At 47.5% G+C, this 18,416-nt stretch overlaps 1 protein-coding gene and 2 pseudogenes across 1 annotated transcript; 2 read left to right on the top strand and 1 right to left on the bottom strand.

The window, feature by feature from the left end:
• Positions 1-272: 272 nt before the first annotated feature.
• On the top strand, positions 273-753 carry LOC119366945 (annotated as a pseudogene).
• Positions 754-10,093: 9,340 nt separating this feature from the next.
• On the top strand, positions 10,094-14,550 carry LOC119361953 (annotated as a pseudogene).
• Positions 14,551-14,629: 79 nt separating this feature from the next.
• On the bottom strand, positions 14,630-18,410 carry LOC119361952 (ruBisCO large subunit-binding protein subunit alpha, chloroplastic). The gene is made up of 8 exons (XM_037627128.1): positions 18,386-18,410; positions 18,023-18,176; positions 17,133-17,254; positions 16,830-17,037; positions 16,453-16,598; positions 16,012-16,318; positions 15,432-15,883; positions 14,630-15,170 (listed from the first exon to the last, which is right to left on the bottom strand). The coding sequence occupies exons 3-8, from the start codon at positions 17,163-17,165 to the stop codon at positions 14,880-14,882; spliced, it is 1,437 nt and encodes a 478-aa protein (XP_037483025.1). The 5' UTR covers positions 17,166-17,254; positions 18,023-18,176; positions 18,386-18,410; the 3' UTR covers positions 14,630-14,879.
• Positions 18,411-18,416: the final 6 nt, after the last annotated feature.

The following is an 18,416-nucleotide window of genomic DNA, read 5'->3' as shown; positions in this document are numbered from 1 at the left end:
AATCCAGGAATAATGCGAGCACCAGGATTTGAACCCTGATGGGTTGGGGATACCACTGTCCACCTAACCATCTCAACCACAGGTTGATTCGCATTATACATTCAAATTCGTTTAATGTGGCGTAATTAGTAAAAGAGTTTCACTTTGGTGCATGAGCAACAAATGGAAACGTTTGAAACCATAAACACAAATTTATAGCGCCAGCATCTAATTACTCCTTATACTCTTGTTATATATAATTCGAGTCTGACAGAGAAACAAATGAGACGACCATGGCCCCTCTCCAAGCTCTCTCCTCCGTCCTCGTCCTCCTGCTCCTCACACAGCACGCGCGCACGGCGAGGGCGAGCACGCTGGAGGACACGTGCAGGCTCGTCGGCACCGGCAGGGCGCAGGACTACGACTTCTGCGTGAAGACGCTGGGGGCGGACCCGGCGAGCGCGACGGCCGACGAGCTCGGCCTGGTCGTCATCGCGGTGAGGATCGCCATGGCGACTGCCAAGGCCACCGGCGACCGCATCGCCCGGCTGCAGGCCTCCGAGACGTCGCCCCGGCGGCGGCTGGTCCTGGACAAGTGCGCCAACGACTACGCCTTGACAGTGCGCTGGCTGGGGCGCGCCTCCATGGACTTGGCCGCGGGCGGGGAGGAGGACCGGCTGACCGAGGCGGCCACCCTGCTGGAGCACGTTCGTGGCACGCCGGCGCGCTGCGATAAGGCGTTCGTCCTCTGGGCCGGCGAGAGGACGCCGCTGACCGACGCGGACCACGAGCTCAACGGGGTGACCATGATGGCGTTGAATATCTTGCGCCATTGCTTAAATGACGGGGCAAAATGAGCAAGTAGCACGAGGCCTTCTTCTACCTCCGGAAGAAAATGATCATCTTTTCCGGCAGTGAAATATGTGATGTGCAACAATAAAATGAGTAATAATAATAACTTGCAAAATTTCCAATGGAGATTGTAGAACGCTGTGGTCTTATCAGTATTTATTTATTTCAAAAATGACGCTGAAGATTTTCTCTGATTCACAAGAGTTCATTCAGATCAGGCGAGGAAGGTTACCGTTCGATTTTTACTGACAATTAGGTTTTACTGACAATTAGGGTTCTGTGATTCTCCAGCTACATGTCTTGTGTACGTGGTACCTTTCTCTGGCTCTTCTTTTCATTATGTAACCTCTCTGGCCTTTACAAAAAAGACGTTCTCATAACTAAATGTCTTTCTTGTGATTCTGATAGGCCCACCTACGACACATGCATGTACACCATGTTTCTCTACTGTAATTTAATGTTATATTTAGATGTTACAAAAAAATTATTTACATGTTACACAAAAGAGTTCAGGGTTCACTTAGAGGAATAATTGCTTTGCATGTATACATTTACTGAAAGGGACTGATGTGCTGAACTTTCGAGAATTCCGATTGGTCGTTAATATAACCTTTTCTCCTTTTGTTGAAATGTCCGAAGGAATTTCCCTTATTTTAGGTTTTCAACTTGAGGAGTTTCATGCTTTTTGAGTGGAGCCATCCACATATATAATATGATTCTCAAAAATTCATTATGAGGTAAAATCATTATATACATATTGTTTCCTGTATTTTTTATGTGACTAGGGCCAGCTTATTGCATGATTAATAAGACATTTTTGTGTAGTTCACCGTTTATTTTATTATGTCTGTATAAACAAGATTTTTTTGGTTATTTGGCCTCACAAATGTTCTTTCTTGAACAGCAACCATCAGAGAACAAGAACAACAATAGTGATGAGAAAGGAAGGAGCCGAGTATGCCACACACAGATACGAGGGTTTCCCCTGTGTTCTCTATATATGGTAATCCACTTCTTCACTGACTCAAATTGTTTACTGGTGAGCTAACAAGATGGTATTGTGTCTTCCCTCTTTCTCTGTAAGTGAATGATTCCAGGTTCTTGGGCATTATTCAACTGCCATACTTGTGGGAAATAAATGTACTAAACTTGTGAGATGGATTGATTAATGGGCAGTGGAATGGGATTAGGGCTCGCAATTTACAAACAATGAGTTGCAACTACAAAGAATGGATTGATTAGTGGGCAGCGGAATGGAATTAGGGCTCTGCACAGTTATGAGTTGCAACTACAAAGAATGGATTGATTAATGGGTAGTAGAATGGGATTAGGGCTCTGCACAATTATGAGTTGCAACTACAAAGGATGGATTGATTAATGGGCAGTGGAATAGGATTAGGGATCACAATTTACAAACAACTCGAAAACGCTAAAAGTAACAAAAATATGAGTCGCACTTGGGTACGTGGTTGAAAAGAAAATGAATCATTGAAATGCTTCTGCCTCCCAAAGAGGCGTACCAGCATTTTCATCGAAGGGAAAATGTTTCAGAATCTGGGGGTTTCATCACCTGCTACTGCAACTGTTGTGTGTAAACATGAGAGGTGCGCCTCTCATTACATTCCATATTTGCTTGAATGCAAATATTTTAACTATTATGTGTCTATAAATGAGAGACGCATTACCTCCATATTTGTTGGCAGGTCAATGTTTCTAGATAGGGTGCTATTCAATTCTAACTGATTTTCTCCAGGTAAACCCATGGGTCCTCGTTCTAGGGTTTCTGCCGCCGCCATGGGCGACTCCCTTGCTTCCGCCCTAGTCTAAGCCGTTTCTCACCATGAGTCTACGTGGTAGTTCGTCCTCCGGATTACGGAGGGAGTCTAAGCCGTCTACGTTTCGTCTCGAAAGGAAGGAGGACCCGTCTGGGGCCGTGACCGGCAAGGGAACTGTGGCGGGCGGGACTCTCATAAGTCCTCCAGTCCGCCGCAATCTTCCTGGCAAGATCGCGCCTTTCAATAACCCGCTCTTCGACCCTGAAGCTACGTCTGCAGCAACCGCGTGCTCTCCGTCGATGTCGTCCGCTGGCGATGGGGGTGAAAAGGGGGGGGCCGATGAGGCCCCTACCCACCCGAAGTCGTTCGGTGGCGATGCGATGGTGCCCGCGCGGGGTTCCGGAGGTCAGATCGAGCCGGCGGAAGAGTTTGATCACACCAGCAACTGGGATGAGAGGGAAAGTGTGGGGCTGGATGGTCCGGAGGTCAGTATTGGCGGCGAGGTGAACCTAGATGATGATGTTGTTGTGGAAGAGGAACCTGTCGTGGAGCCGGTGGCGGCGCCGCCGCAATGGAGATTGCTCGGCCGTTACGTCAGCATCGGGCGGCCAAACGTCGACGACATGACGGAACACTTCAGCGAGGTCTGGAAGGTACGAACAGGCCTCAATATTGCAAGGATTAAGAACAATTGGTATGCGGTGACCTTCTTCTCTGAGGGAGATTACAACTTTGTAGCAAGGGGAGGACCTTGGATTTTCAAGGGAAACGCACTCATTGTTGGCCCGTTCAAGGAAGGAGAGCAGCCTTCTGAGGCTGTACTGAATTCAGTCCTGATCTAGGTCCGTGTATACAACGTTCCGTGGGGAAAACAGACTATTGCGTATGGCAAATTTCTTGCAGGCTTGTTGGGTACCGTCATGGAGGTGGATGCTGAGGCTGATGGGAGCAGGGTTTGCGAGTTCTTGCGTATACGTGTGGACCTGCCACTTGGCCGCCGGCTCCAGACCAAAAATACCATCGGCAAGGACCCAGCGAAACAAGTTATCTACCCACTCCGTTACGAGAGGGTGCCCCACTACTGCTTCTGGTGTGGATTCATAGGCCACGATGGCAACCAGTGCGAGAAGAAAAGGTTGGGTGTTCCGACCCGAGCATATGATGAAGGGTTGAGGTGCTCTCCATACAGAAAGTTTGAGAATAGATCAGCGTTTGTGGCACCTGGAACCCGGCCTGCAGCAAGACGGGGGCTGAACTTTGCTAGTAATGCTCCCTCTGAGGTTCTTGGAAAGCCAAGAGAGAGGCGTAGAGGGAAGGGAAGTCAAGAGCAGCAGCAAACAACAGAGATACCAGTACGGGTTGATGCTCACGATGGTTTTGGCGAACACAGCAGCTCTGACGGACACAACGTGGACACGGACATCTCTGATCGTGTTTTAGCTATGCGTGTACACTTGGCTGGGCAGAGAGCTGAGGCCAGCAGAGTCCGTACGGTGCGGGCATCATCTGAACCTCCAGAGTTCGTCTTCCTTGGAGGTAGAATACCTGCGCCCCTGCCACTTTCAGTACGCCCACCTGGGAGTGAGCCGAGCCACAACAGCAACCTTGGGAGCAAGGATATGATCCCGGCCATGCGTAACCTTCACGACACCTCGGATTTTTCATCTGCTGAATCCGATCAATACATGCAAGAGGCTGATTCTGTTCTGGGGAAGAGATTTTCACGTGGGCAAGCGTCCGACGACCTGAATCCCAACCAGGGAGCTATGGTGGTGCATGCAAAGAGGGGCGTTGTCAACAAGCAGAAACGAGGGAAGATTCAGCAGAGTGGCAAAGGCAAGAACCAAGATGAGGAGAAGATGGACTCGGACAACATGGATGGAGTGGAGGAAACCGGCCTTGGGGCCGCCGGTAAACTGGCGGGGTCGGGTGCGCCGCCCCGTCAGGAGCAATGAATTGGCTAAGTTGGAACTGCCGGGGGGCGGGGAATCTCTCGACAGTTCATGATCTCGCGTCTCTTGTTATGACGCAATCCCCAAGTCTTGTTTTCTTGTGTGAGACTAGGCAAAATAAAAATAAGATGTATCGTTTGCGTAATAGGTTAGGGCTTTCTGGTTTTGAAGGAGTCAGTAGTAATGGTCGTAGTGGCGGCCTAGCACTATTCTGGCATGAGTCTATGTATGTCGATGTGCAAGAAGCTAATGAAAGATTGATTGACGTGTATTTGCGTGTGTCCCCGGACAAGCCATTATGGAGAGCTACATTTGTTTATGGCGAACCGAGAGTAGAAAATAGACACATGATGTGGGATAAGCTCAAAGGTCTGCATGCTCAGAGCGCTCTGCCATGGGTGATTATCGGTGACTTCAATGAGGCTATGTGGGATTTTGAGCATCAATCGGAAACTCCGAGACCTGCTGGTCAAATGATTAATTTTCAGGATGCACTTGAAGCTTGTGGACTCACTGATCTTGGTTTTTCAGGACACCCATTCACATATGATAATAGGCGGAGTGGCCGGGCGAACGTCCAAGTTTGTCTGGATAGAGCGGTGGCGTCCAATGACTGGAGAGACATGTTTATGCAAGCTTCGGTGGCACACCTTGTGTCGCCGGTGTCGGATCATAGTCCGCTGCTCCTCAAGTTCTCGCTGGAACAGGACAGGCAGCCTCGCAGCAGCCGCCGGTACGAGTTGATGTGGGAGAGATCGCCGGCGTTAGAGGCCATTATCGCAAACTCTTGGTCAAGCAAAGGTACGAAGAGGAACCTGGGAGATGTACGGGAGGCCCTTGCTACTGTTATGGCTGATCTACACACTTGGAGTAATAAAACTTTCGGCAATGTTACACGGGAGCTAGAAAAGTCACGTACTAGGCTTGAGGAACTAACCAATATGAATGCAGACCGAGCTGAAATAAGACTGGAGATGGACAAGATGAATGAGCTGTTATACAGGGAGGAAATGTTGTGGCTCCAGAGATCTCGGATTGTTTGGCTAAAGGAAGGGGATCGTAACACCAAGATGTTTCACAGGAAGGCAGATTGGCGAGCGAGAAAGAATAAAATCCGAGGGCTGGCGGATGAGGCGGGTGTTATGCACACCGATCAGGCCAACATGCTACAGATGGTAAAATGTTATTTTCATAATTTATTCACAGCTGGCCCAATGTTGGATCCACATGATGTGTTACAGCTTATACAGCCCAAGGTGTCCGTGGAGATGAACAATAATCTATGCAAGAATTTTACCGATGAGGAGATTTCTAATGCAATGTTCCAGATAGGGCCCCTAAAGGCGCCGGGGCCGGATGGGTTCCCCGCGAGATTCTTCCAGCGGCATTGGGCGGTGATGAAGGATGACATAATTAATGCGGTTAAATTATTTTTTGCCTTTGGAGTCATGCCGGACGGGATAAACAGCACGGTCATTGTTTTGATCCCCAAGATTGACTCGCCGTCCCGACTCACTGATTTTCGGCCTATCAGTCTCTGTAATGTCATATATAAGGTGATAGCCAAATGCCTGGTCAATAGGTTGAGGCCTATTTTGGATGAGTTGGTGTCCCTAGAGCAGAGCGCCTTTGTACCGGGCAGATTAATTACAGATAATGCATTAATCGCTTTTGAGTGTTTTCATGCGATCAAACAGGAGAAGGACCCGGAGCAGAGCTTTTGTGCCTATAAACTGGACCTGTCCAAGGCTTACGATCGGGTAGATTGTGTTTTCTTGGAGCGAGTGATACAACAGATGGGTTTCTCTCACCGATGGGTGGATTGGATAATGAGGTGTGTCACCTCGGTGAGGTATTGTGTGAAAGTCAATGGAGCCCTCTCGGATTCATTCGCACCGTCTCGTGGACTACGGCAGGGAGACCCCCTCTCACCTTTCCTTTTCCTTTTTGTTGCTGACGATCTTGATACTATTCTAAAATAGGAGATTGCAGCCAACCGCCTCACTCCACTCCGGGTGTGCACCCAAGCTCCAGGCATCTCACACCTCCTGTTCGCGGATGACACCTTATTGTTCTTTCGTGCTAATGGAGAGGAGGCTGCCCAAGTCAAAGAAGTTCTCAGTACATATGCTAGAGCTACGGGCCAGCTCATAAATCCTGCCGAGTGCTCTATAATGTTCAGCCCCAAATGTTCACAAGCTAACAAGCAGGAGGTCATGCACAACTTGGACGTGGTGAATATGAGCTTTGAGGAAAAATATCTTGGCTTTCCAACGCCAAGTGGCCGCTTTTCAAAAGGGAAACTACACAATCTTCAGCAACAACTGACAAAGAGAATTATACAGTGGGGAGAATTGATGTCCCAAGCAGGACGTGAGGTTCTTATTAAGGCGGTGGCGCAGGCCCTACCCACCTTCCTAATGAGTTTGTTTAAATTTCCTAGAAGCACCTGCGATGATTTGGGGCGGATGATTCGTAGCTACTAGTGGGGCGCGTACAGAGGCAAGAGGAAAACCCACTGAAAATCTTGGGACTCGATGCTGAGGCCCAAATCGGCTGGGGTATGGGATTCAAGGACTTCAGACTCTTCAATCAAGCAATGTTAGCTCGGTAAGCATGGCGTATTTTGGTCAACCCGGAATGTCTTTGTGCGCGCGTCTCGAAGGCAAGGTATTTCCCTAATGGACGATTAGAAGATACTGTTTTCACTAGCAACGCGTCGCAAACTTGGCAGGCCATTGTGCATGGGTTCGAATTGCTGAAGAAAGGCTTAGTCTGGCGCATCGGTAACGGGCAATCGGTCCGAATTTGGCGGGACTCCTGGATACCACACCCTGTTGGTCGGCCACCAATTACCCAACAGGGAAGGTGTTGTCTCCGCCGAGTCTCAGAGCTACTAGACGAGCATGGTGCATGGCGCGGAACCCTACTTCAACAGTACTTTTTGCCCGTTGATGTTCAGGAGATACTAAAGATTAAAGCGTCCCCTCGGCTGGGGGCAGATTTCCTTGCATGGGGTGCAGAACGCACTGGTATCTTCACCGTATGTAGCGCGTATCGGCTGGCGCTTGAGGACAAGCTTTGTCCCTCTTCAGTCGCAGCGAGCAGGGCACCGGACGGACGACGTGCCATCTGGGCATTATTATGGAGGTGCCCTGCTCCTCCTAAGGTGCGTGTGTTTGCATGGCGTTTGGCTACTAACTCCCTTGCCACATGGTCTAATAAATTCAGTCGACACATGGAGGTTACTGATATATGCCCATTATGTGGTCTCGAGCGCGAGGACACTTTTCATGTGTTTTGCAGGTGCCCTCGGGCGGTGCATTTGTGGCAGACTATGGCGGAGGTGTGGAGTATACCGGACATCGAGTCAGTCCGTAACACCGGCCCAGAGTGGCTCCTGAACCTAATTGCAGAAAGCAATGAACGGGACCGGCTGCGCCTGATTATGCTGTTGTGGAGATGTTGGCATGTGCGCAATGAGATCACCCATGACAAACCGGCGCCGCCTGTGGAGGTATCCCGTCGCTTTTTGCAGAGCTACGTAACCTCACTGCTCGGGATCCAGCAGTATCCACAGGGAGATTGGGACAAAGGGAAGATGACCATCCAACAAGAAGGTGCAGAACAACCTATATCACATGTGGGAGGTGTGCCACGAATAGTCCACAAATGGAGTCCCCCACCCGCCAACTGGACGAAGCTGAATGTCGACGGCTCCTTTTCCCATGATGACGGGAGGGCCGGGACGGGAATGGTGCTCCGTGACCAGGAAGGGGCCATTATTTTCTCCGTGTGTCGCTCGCTATGGTCTTGCCCGGACCCTCTACATGCCGAGCTGGCTGGGTGCATGGAGGGCATAGCTTTGGCCCTCCAATGGACGGAGTTGTCGTTTATCGTCGAGTGTGATAGTCTGCAGGCAGTGCAACTGATCAATGCCTCAGGACAAGACCGCTCGCAGTATGCCATGGTGGTCTCGGAAGTGAAGCATCTTATGAGTGAAAGGGAGTGCCATGTTATTCATATTTCTCGAGAGCAGAATAATGTAAGCCATGCGTTGGCGAACTTTGGAAGGACGGAGGACCGTACTGTGGTCTGGCTCCGCTCCGGCCCGGACAATATCCCTAGCTTGTGTAGGGAGGACCTTCTTGGCTCTTGAGTAATACAAATCCCTTTTACCCCGCAAAAAAATTCTAACTGATTTAACATAGACATTTTGGCTAAAAAAAGGTTAATCAATTGACAATATTGCAACATATGCATGAGGATCCCTCGAAAAAAAACATATGCATGAGGATAATATTTGTGCCCCGTTGAAACCCACGAGCAATTATCTAGGATGATGGGACTTAACAAATTGTCAAATTTGGAGGGAACACCAGATGGATTTGGATTGGGCTGATAACAAGTGAAGTAATAATAATAGAGTGGCCAAAGAGCTGAAGTTGAGGGGCTCCTGATAGATCCATTTGTTGGCCCGTGGCAATGCACGGGCATTCTACTAGTTTTCATTAATAGATCCATTTCCCCTCAATCTCTGGTAAATTCTTTGGGGCGTGCTATGCGTCGGCCGGCGGATCTTTTTAAAAGATCCATCGGGTTCTGAGCCTTCGAATCTGACATGATCTCGCGGCCGAGCGTCTTCCTCACTTTTGTAACAGAAGTCGTGTTGTGAGAACCCTTTTGCAACATAGGTCTTGTTGCATAAACGTCGTCGCGTAGCACAACACTAGCACACTTGTGGGAACTGTTGTTATGGCGGCACCAGCGGTTGTGACTGAGCTCGAGGAGGCAACAACCATGCATGCTTGTCCACGCCGGTGCTCCCTCGGGAGGGTGGGGCGACGGCGGACGCGGCTCCCCGTGGATGCGGATGCCAGTGCTCTCCCGATACGGCGGACGCGACTTGAGGACTTGGGGCGGCTACAAATGGAACCTGCGTCCTGCGGGGATGAGAGTTCGGAGAAAGAGAGGAAAATGGCTGGGAGAAGATAACAGAGGTTTTTGAAGATAAGGTAAGGGGCACATGGCTGGTTGGGGCTAGTAAAAACATGTGAACGTGTGCGGTATGATCAGATGATATCCAATGCTGTATGGGCGGCGGAACGTTGTCCGTGATCGGTGAATGATTTCTCTAAACTTTTTTACCATTTGTTAATTACATTTGTCAAAATTTTATTGTGGAAGTGGCTACGTCTCAGTCGACTGAGACTTAACCTTAGTCAAGTGATATAGTACAAGGAGAAAAAGAAAAGAAAAATGAAGAATCTTTTTTGCATGGATCTCCATGCAAGATCAAAGGAATATAGCATCGATTGAGACAAAACAAAGTCTCAGTCGACGGAGTACTTAGCAAAATTGTTTTATTATCGGAATCAATAACATCTGAACGACCAGTATTTTAAGCTTTTGGGCCGAACGTGCTTTTCATCATTGGATTCAGGTACGAATCTTAGAGCAGAGGAAATTAGCCAGGTCAGCTTTTTATTTCGTTCGGGGAAATTGACTGCCGCCGCGAACGCCCCCCACCACCACTCCTGTGTTTCCCCGTCCCAGCCACTCCTTACCCATTTCTCTGCCACACAGTCGCCCCATCTACCCCCCACCAACACCGTCCCAGCCCTTTCGTTTACTCCGGCGATGGTGTTGGCGGCGATCCCAGCGTGGTTCAGTGGCGCGATGTGGAGATGGAGGCTCACGCGCATCATGCGGTTGGTGGATCTCGGCTGCTGCGGCCATGTCGACGGCGGCGGAGGCGAGGGACCCACGCTTGCTGGTGTCGTGATTCCAGTGGGCCGGAGGTGAGGACCGGAGGTGCTCCTTTCCGCGCGTTGTCTCCGTCAGCCACCTCGACCCCTGGTGGAGGGGCGGTCTCAAGTCTCACCGACAGTTTCTCGGTGCGCGGCCCCGTGTCGACGGCGGCAGATAGACCGGCCGTATGCCTGGTCGTGCTGCTGTTTTGGAGGGTAGGAGATCAGGCTCGCGGGTGCCCGCGCCCGATCTGAAGCCGGGAGGGAGATGCTCTTGTGTAGTTGTGTGTGCCCGTCGTCGCTGCGGCAGCTCCGGTCGTGCGCGCCGGCAAGACCTCCACTGCCAGTTCCTGTCGCTTTGGGTCTTACATCATCTGTCGCATCCCCAAACATCATCGACTGTGGCCCTATCCGGTGAGCACCCACCTCTCTTTTTTGCTTGTAACTAGATGCTGCTTTGTGGACGCGGCGGTAGGAGCTTTCTTATTGTAACAGACATTCGGTGCACACAGTAGAGTGGCATTGTCTGCAGTGTTGATTCCTCTGTCCAATCATTTCTAGGAGCTTCCTTTTGTGCAATGGTGCATCTCATCTTGAGTTGTACTGCTTTTTTCTTATTTAACAAAGCACAATATGATTTTGCCACATGCATCCCTCAATCCTTGCCATGTCTATCCCTCGATGCTCTTCCAGATTTTTTGCAATGTGCATCTACAAAAACATGGCAAATTTCTGAATTTTTTAATTAATAGTATATGGCAAATTTAAGATAAGCTCCTTACTATGTACTCCCTCCGTAAAATAATATAAGAGTGTTTAGATTCAATTTCGTGCCGATGGCCCGGATTTGATCACCCGCCCGCTGCATCCCTTGCCGGCGTTGCGGCCCTACACTTATACAGTGGGGTGGAGGTGGTGGTGATGCGTGATTGGTCGCGCCGGCGCTATCTGCCCGTCTGCGGCCGCGATGAGCTAGGCCATGGGGTGCATCCACTCCACTTTGAAGCAGAGGCAATACCCTTCTCGCTACGACGATCCTGTCCACCTCGCTCTTTGGACCGTGTGTGAGCTCGCTTGCATCATTTCCCCCGTTTTTCTAGGTAACCAATTACATGAACAGCCTTCCATGAATGCAGCTTCCGCTCCATGTCACAAAAAAAGGGAAATGGATCTAGCTTCTGTTAGTTTGCCATCTTCTCCTCGAGAATATAATGACTAAATTTGTCATGTCACCATTTACAAATTCAGAAAAATGGCCGTGTTTTTTTAGAGAACGAACTCGTTAATTTGTAGTTTTTTCAATCATGGCAACCCCCTATGCACATTGTATATCCTTTTTGCCATGTTATTCTAGAAAACATGGCAATTTTCTTAGCTTGTTTTTACTTTGTACATGGCAAAAATAAAGCAGAACAAGTTTTTTGTGAAAACATGGCAATTTCCGTTAAGCAACATGGAAATTCTTGTTAAAACCACATGGCAAGTCATAAGGAGTTTTTTATTAAGTAAAATCAAATGGCAAAATTAGTTGTTCCATGGCAATTTTCTTTTTTCTTTTTCATGATGGCAAATTTATTTTTTGTACCATGGCTTCTTCTCTATCTTCTTTTCATGATGGCAAGTTTATTTTAGTACCATGGCAAAATGTATTATTCGATCGCGGAAATTTCCATGTTCGTAGAACATGGCAAATTGTACTATTCTGTCATGGCAAATTATACTCATGGCAATTTTCAACCCGCATTTTACCATGGTTATTTTCAGTCTGTAGGCCTAAAGAACATGGCAACTTTCCTTTTTGTAGCATGGTTAATTTATTTTTTATTACCATGGCAAATTTCATTTTGCATTTGCTATTGCAAATTTTTCTTTTTCTTACCCATGGGAAATTTACCTTTACTGCCATGGCAAAATTACATATCTTGCCATGGCAATTTTTTTATTTTTTTTATTTTGCCATGGCAATATTTCCTTTTGCTTTGTCATGGCAAATTTTGGATTCATTGACATGGCAATTTTCACCTTTTGTTTCGCACAACAATATTTTCATTCATTGAGATGGAAAATTTACATTTATTGTTACGGGAAATTTACTTCAACATACATGGCAACATTTTGCTTTTTGGTTTTGCCATGGCAATATTTTTCATTAATTGACATGGCAAACTTGCATTTATTGCCATGGCAATTTTATTTTAACATACATGGCAAAATTTCCCCCTTTAGTTTTGCCATGGCAATTTTCCCTTTTGTTCCCCTGGGCAAATTCATGTCTACTGTCAAGGCAAAAGCACTTCAACATACATGCAAACTTTAACTCTTTGTTTTGCTTTCACATGGCAATTTCTTTTCTTTTTCTTGACTTTCCATGTTGGCGAAATTATATTTTCTACCATGGCAATTTTATTTTCTGTATCACGGCAAATTTCATTTTCCCGCCATGGCTTTTTTTTCTGTTATTTTTTTAGCATGATGGCATTTTTATTTGACCACCATGGCAATTTTATTTTTTGTAACGTGGCAAATTATTATGTTGGACCATGGCAAATCTTTTTCTTTTTTTTTACTTTTCATGATGGCAACTTTATTTAGTTACGTCGCAAAGTTTTTCTTGTAACATGGACGATAAAAATTGTCTACCATGGCAAGCTCATTTTTGTACATACATCCTCCCTTTTTCAATTTTTCGATAAATTTCTTTTTAAGTAAATTATTTTTGAAATAAAACATGGTGATTTTTTCTCTAATAACAATAAAAATTGTGTTTTCGTCTTTTTTTACTATGATGGCGATTTTATTTGATTACCATGGCAGTTTTATTTTTTATGTATTATACCATTGGACCATGGCAAATTATTTTTCTTCTTATTGTTCATGATGGCAACTTTATTAAATAATCCTTTTCGGGATGACCGTCATGATGAAGCCCAGAGTGAATGTCAATTGGTTAATGAGAAGAAAAAAAATCTAGGCTTTAATTTGTCTCGGAAAAAAAAACTAATTTTGTTCGGGCCGAAACTAATTTTGTTTCCCACGACAATATTTAAACGACAATATTTTCCCTCGTACCGAACTTCATTTCGGACCGCTCGCGTCCCGGCCCGAATGTTCGGCATATATCGAGGTCCTTTATTATACATTCAAATTCTTTTTTTCTATTTTTGAGCATCAATACAGACACAAGCGCTCATATACATGCGCATACACTCACCCCTATGAACGCACTCACGCACACCCTACCCTCCGAGAGACTGAGCCAGCATACCATCTTAAGAATTACGAAGTCACCGTAGGCGCCTCGTCGTCGATGGGAACGTCTCTTCCCATTGAAAACACATCGCCGAAAATCCTGAAATAAATCCAGAAATAATGCGAGCACCAGGATTTGAACCCTGATGGATTGGGGATACCACTGTCCACCTAACCATCTCAACCACAGGTTGATTCGCATTATACATTCAAATTCGTTTAGTGTGGCGTAATTAGTAAAAGAGTTTCACTTTGGTGCATGAGCAACAAATGGAAACGTTTGAAACCATAAACACAAATTTATAGCGCCAGCATCTAATTACTCCTTATACTCTTGTTATATATAGTTCGAGTCGGACAGAGAAACATATCAGACGACCATGGCCCCTCTCCAAGCTCTCTCCTCCGTCCTCGTTCTCCTGCTCCTCACACAGCACGCGCGCACGTCGAGGGCGAGCACGCTGGAGGACACGTGCAGGCTCGTCGGCACCGGCGGGGCGCAGGACTACGACTTCTGTGTGAAGACGCTGGGGGCGGACCCCGCGAGCGCGACGGCCGACGAGCTCGGCCTGGCCGTCATCGCGTTGAGGATGGCCATGGCGACCGCCAAGGCCACCGGCGACCGCATCGCCCAGCTGCGGGCCGCCGAGACCTCGCCCCGGCGGCGGCTGGCCCTGGACGAGTGCGCCAAGGATTACGCCTGGACCGTGCGCCGGCTGGGGCGCGCCGCCAAGGACTTCGCCACGGGCGGGGACGAGGACAGGCTGACGGAGTCGGAGGCGACCACCTTGCTGGGGGACGTTCGTGACACGCCGGCGCGCTGCGACAAGGCATTCGTCCTCTGGGCCGGCGAGAGGTCGCCGCTGACCGACGCGGGCCGCGAGCTCGACGACGTGATGGTGCTGGCGTTTAATATCTTGTGGCATAGCTTAAACCACGGGGCAAAATGAGCAAGTAGCACCAGGCCTTCTTCTACCTCCGGAAGAAAAATGATCATCTTTCCGGACAGTAAAATTTGTAATGTGCAACAAATATAAGTAATAACTTGCAAAATTTCCAATGGAGAGCGATGTGGTGTAACCAGTATTTATTTATTTCAAAAATGATGCTGAAGATTTTCTCTGATTCACAAGAGTTCATTCAGATCAGGCGAGGAAGGTTATCGTTCGATTCGCAAAAATGGCAATCCTACTCTTACTCTAGACCTTTTTCACTTCCAGTTGATCTCAACCAAAATTCTACTGCTTGGCTTGGCCTGAACTGAAGCAAAATCTAAAAAAACGGGGGAGGCCTGAAGAGAGCTTTACATACAGACAGCTCGATCAGACGGAGAGCTGCCCCTCCGCTGGCTCGGCGACCTTGGGCTTGGGCTTGGGCTTCTCGACGACGATCGCCTGCGTGGTGAGGACCATTCCGGACACCGAGGCGGCGTTCTGGAGCGCGCATCTCGTCACCTTGGCGGGGTCGATGACGCCCGACTCGATCAGGTTCTCGTACTTGTCGGTCATCGCGTTGTAACCCATCTCCCACTCGCTCTCCTTGATCTTCTCGATCACGACTTCCCCTTCCACTCCGGCGTTGTTGGCGATCAGTGACGCCGGTGCTTGCAATGCCTGCAGAATCGACAAACTACTTTAAGAACAGTACACAGGTGTTATTCCACATTTCTAGAGATATATAATCCTGAAAAGTACTAAGTATTGCCCCCCACATCCTTAGGCTGCAAAATTATTCAGACAGATAAAGATAATCATGCGTGGAATAATACCATTATCAGGTTAGTTTTCTGCTACATGCAATTTCTACCATCTGGTTGTCATGAAAGAGATCGATGTAGTTCAACCCATTAACATATTGATGTCTACGCATGTTACCTTCTGAATGATGTCAGCACCAAGGCGCTCGTCGTGGTCTTCGATTGTTTCTTTGATCGCAGGGACATAGGTAGACAGGTGCACATACGCCGCACCACCACCGGGAACAATGCCCTCCTCGATGGCTGCAAAAGTGGCATTCTTCGCGTCCTCGATCCGAAGCTGACGGTCCTCAAGCTCTGTCTCAGTTGTTGCTCCAACCTTGATGACAGCCACACCACCAGAAAGCTTGGCAATCCTCTCAGCCAACTTCTCAGAATCATATATGGAATCAGTTTCAGAGAGCTCCTTCTTTAGCTGTGCAACCCTCGCCTGGATCTCGTCTTTGCTAGCCGCATCTGCTATAAGGGTGGTCGTAGTCTGATGAATTGTGATTTTCCTTGCTGTCCCAAGTTGGTCTACTGTTGCATTCTCAACCAACAGACCAAGATCCTTCGCCAGGTATTCAGCACCTGAAAGTAGTTGTAGGATAAGTAAATGTTTAAGAAATCAGGAAAGATAACAAGATAAAAAAAAATGGGCACTCCTTGTAAACAAAACTAAGAACGAAAAGAACGTCAGTACTGGTTGCAGGACGAACCTGTCACGATGGCAATATCCTGAAGGACAGCCTTCCGCCGCTCACCGAAACTTGGGGCTTTGATCGCCGCAACATTAATAATACCTCTGAGCTTGTTAACAACAAGAGTTGCCAAAGCTTCACCAGTGATGTCCTCAGCTACAATAAACAGCGGGCATCTCAACTGTGTAGTCTGCTCCAGAAGTGGAATGATTTCCTTTATGCTTGTGATCTTCTGATCAGTTATAAGAACTCTGGCGTTCTCAAACTCCACAATTGATTTCTCAAGGTTTGTCACAAATTGAGGGGAAATGTAGCCTCGGTCAATCTGCGTCGAAATTTAAGAAAGCTTCAGGAAGAGAGAGAATATTACAGCATATATGCATCAACAATACGTCAAAAAATGTGAAACTGCTATTTGATATAAAGGAGATGAAAATACAGGCTGAATTTTCAACAGACCTCCATTCCTTCTTCAACATCAACAGTAGTCTCAAAAGATGAAGACGACTCGATCGAAAGGACACCATCTGGACCCACTTTGTCAATTGCATCCGCAATCATGGCTCCAATTAGTTCATCGTTACCAGCAGAGATAGAGGCAACAGCTGCAGTACAGACCAGAATCCAAGTTAGGAACCTATTACCTGAATCATCAAACAAAGGCAACAGCCGTACTAAAGAAGAAACGTCAAATTAGGCACCTATTATCTTCTGAATCCTCATTTTTTTAAACTCAAGCCTCACTTTCAGAAAGAGACTACCTTGTTGTCACAAGGCTAAGCTGTGTACAATAAGAAATACTGTACAATGTAGACCATGAGAGAAACAACTATCACCTTTGATGTCACCACTGCCCTTGACTGGTCTAGCTTTCCTTTCAAGCTCTTCAATCAAACCCTGGACAGTTTTGTCTATTCCTTTCTTAAGCGATACAGGGTTTGCACCAGAAGTTACACTCAAAATACCCAGCTTGATGATTTCCCGGGCAAGAACACAAGCGGTTGTAGTCCCATCACCAGCAGAATCATTGGTCTTGCTAGCAACCTACAATCATGAATAAGTGGACAACATGCATTAGGAATTCTGATTTCTGCAATAACATAAGAATATAATATACATCTTAATAAAAAGCAGGTCACCTCACGAATCAGAGCTGCACCGGCATTTTCCATTGGGTTAGCTAGCTCAATAGCACGGGCAATGGTAACACCATCATTCACCACTTTGGGGTTGCCATACTCATCCAGCACTACGTTCCTCCCTGTAAAACATCCAAAGATTAGAGCCTGCATGACAAAAATCTGCAATTCAACACCAAAATTTCTTCTTCTTTTTCAGAAAATGAAAAAAAATTGGATAAATGCACATAGCCTCAGGTTCCATACAAAGTCAAATGCCAATCAGAAAAAAAATTAAGTAGCTGGTTAGTTTCTTTTTATTCAGTATGAAAAGGTTGTACTATTGGTATCTATGCAAGTAATACGAAGTGTGCGTCTGGGTATGTTATGTGTTCTTTGGTCTTATAGTATTGCTCATGTAATACTATAATAGGTTGCATTCCATGTTGGTACCCTCAGAGTCTAAAATTGTTTCTAGATTATACAGTTATTGATTGGAATTCCTTAACTATACATGTTTCAATTTGACCCGTGCTTGTGGCATATTTTGTACAGTACTCTGTTTTAATTCAGAGTCTTGCAGTCCAGTAAGCATTATGCAGCATCATCACCAATGAGGCAGTGTGAAACCCCAAAATTACAATATTCATTGCTTTTGCTTCATGCTATTTTGCGGCTCTGTTAACTCAAAATTGGGTCACACAGCAGACCGCGGTGCGCAGAAGATGCCGATTATGAAATGAGCAATTAGCTAGCGCGCAGTCAGGTTTTGGCAGCAGATACTGAACATGTGGAACTTTCTGACAACCTTATCATGGTGCTAGTGGTTTGGCACCGCAGTAACACAGAAAAGCTAGTGGTTCAGGCATATGAACGCGAGCTGCAATATGTTAGAGGCGGCTGAGCATCACCTCGCGGGCCGAGGGTGACGCCGACGGCGCTGGCGAGCTTCTCGACGCCGGCCTGGAGCGCGGCGCGGGACTTCTGGTCGAAGGCGATTTCCTTGGCGTCCGCGCGCACCACCAGCCGCGAGGAGCGGCCGTTCTTGGACCTCCTCGGCCTCCCCTGCTCATTACACCCAACAGCACAGGTCACAAACCGGGGCCAATTTCACATCAGCCCGGGAGGGAAAACGGGGATAAATTCGAGCAGGCAATCACAATTTCGCAAGAAACCAAAAAATACTACATGCGAGAATTCGGCGAATGAGACCGCAGATTGGGGGGCGAGCGGGGGAATGCGGGGCCGTGCAGAGAGGGGCGGGCGGGGGTTACCTGGGAGGAGAAGGAGCGGAGGAGGGAGGCG

This window comes from Triticum dicoccoides, chromosome 2B (assembly GCF_002162155.2).
Source record: "Triticum dicoccoides isolate Atlit2015 ecotype Zavitan chromosome 2B, WEW_v2.0, whole genome shotgun sequence".
NCBI lineage: Eukaryota > Viridiplantae > Streptophyta > Magnoliopsida > Poales > Poaceae > Triticum > Triticum dicoccoides.
Note: the sequence above shows the minus strand (reverse complement) of the source record. Positions and strands in the feature narration are given on the sequence as shown.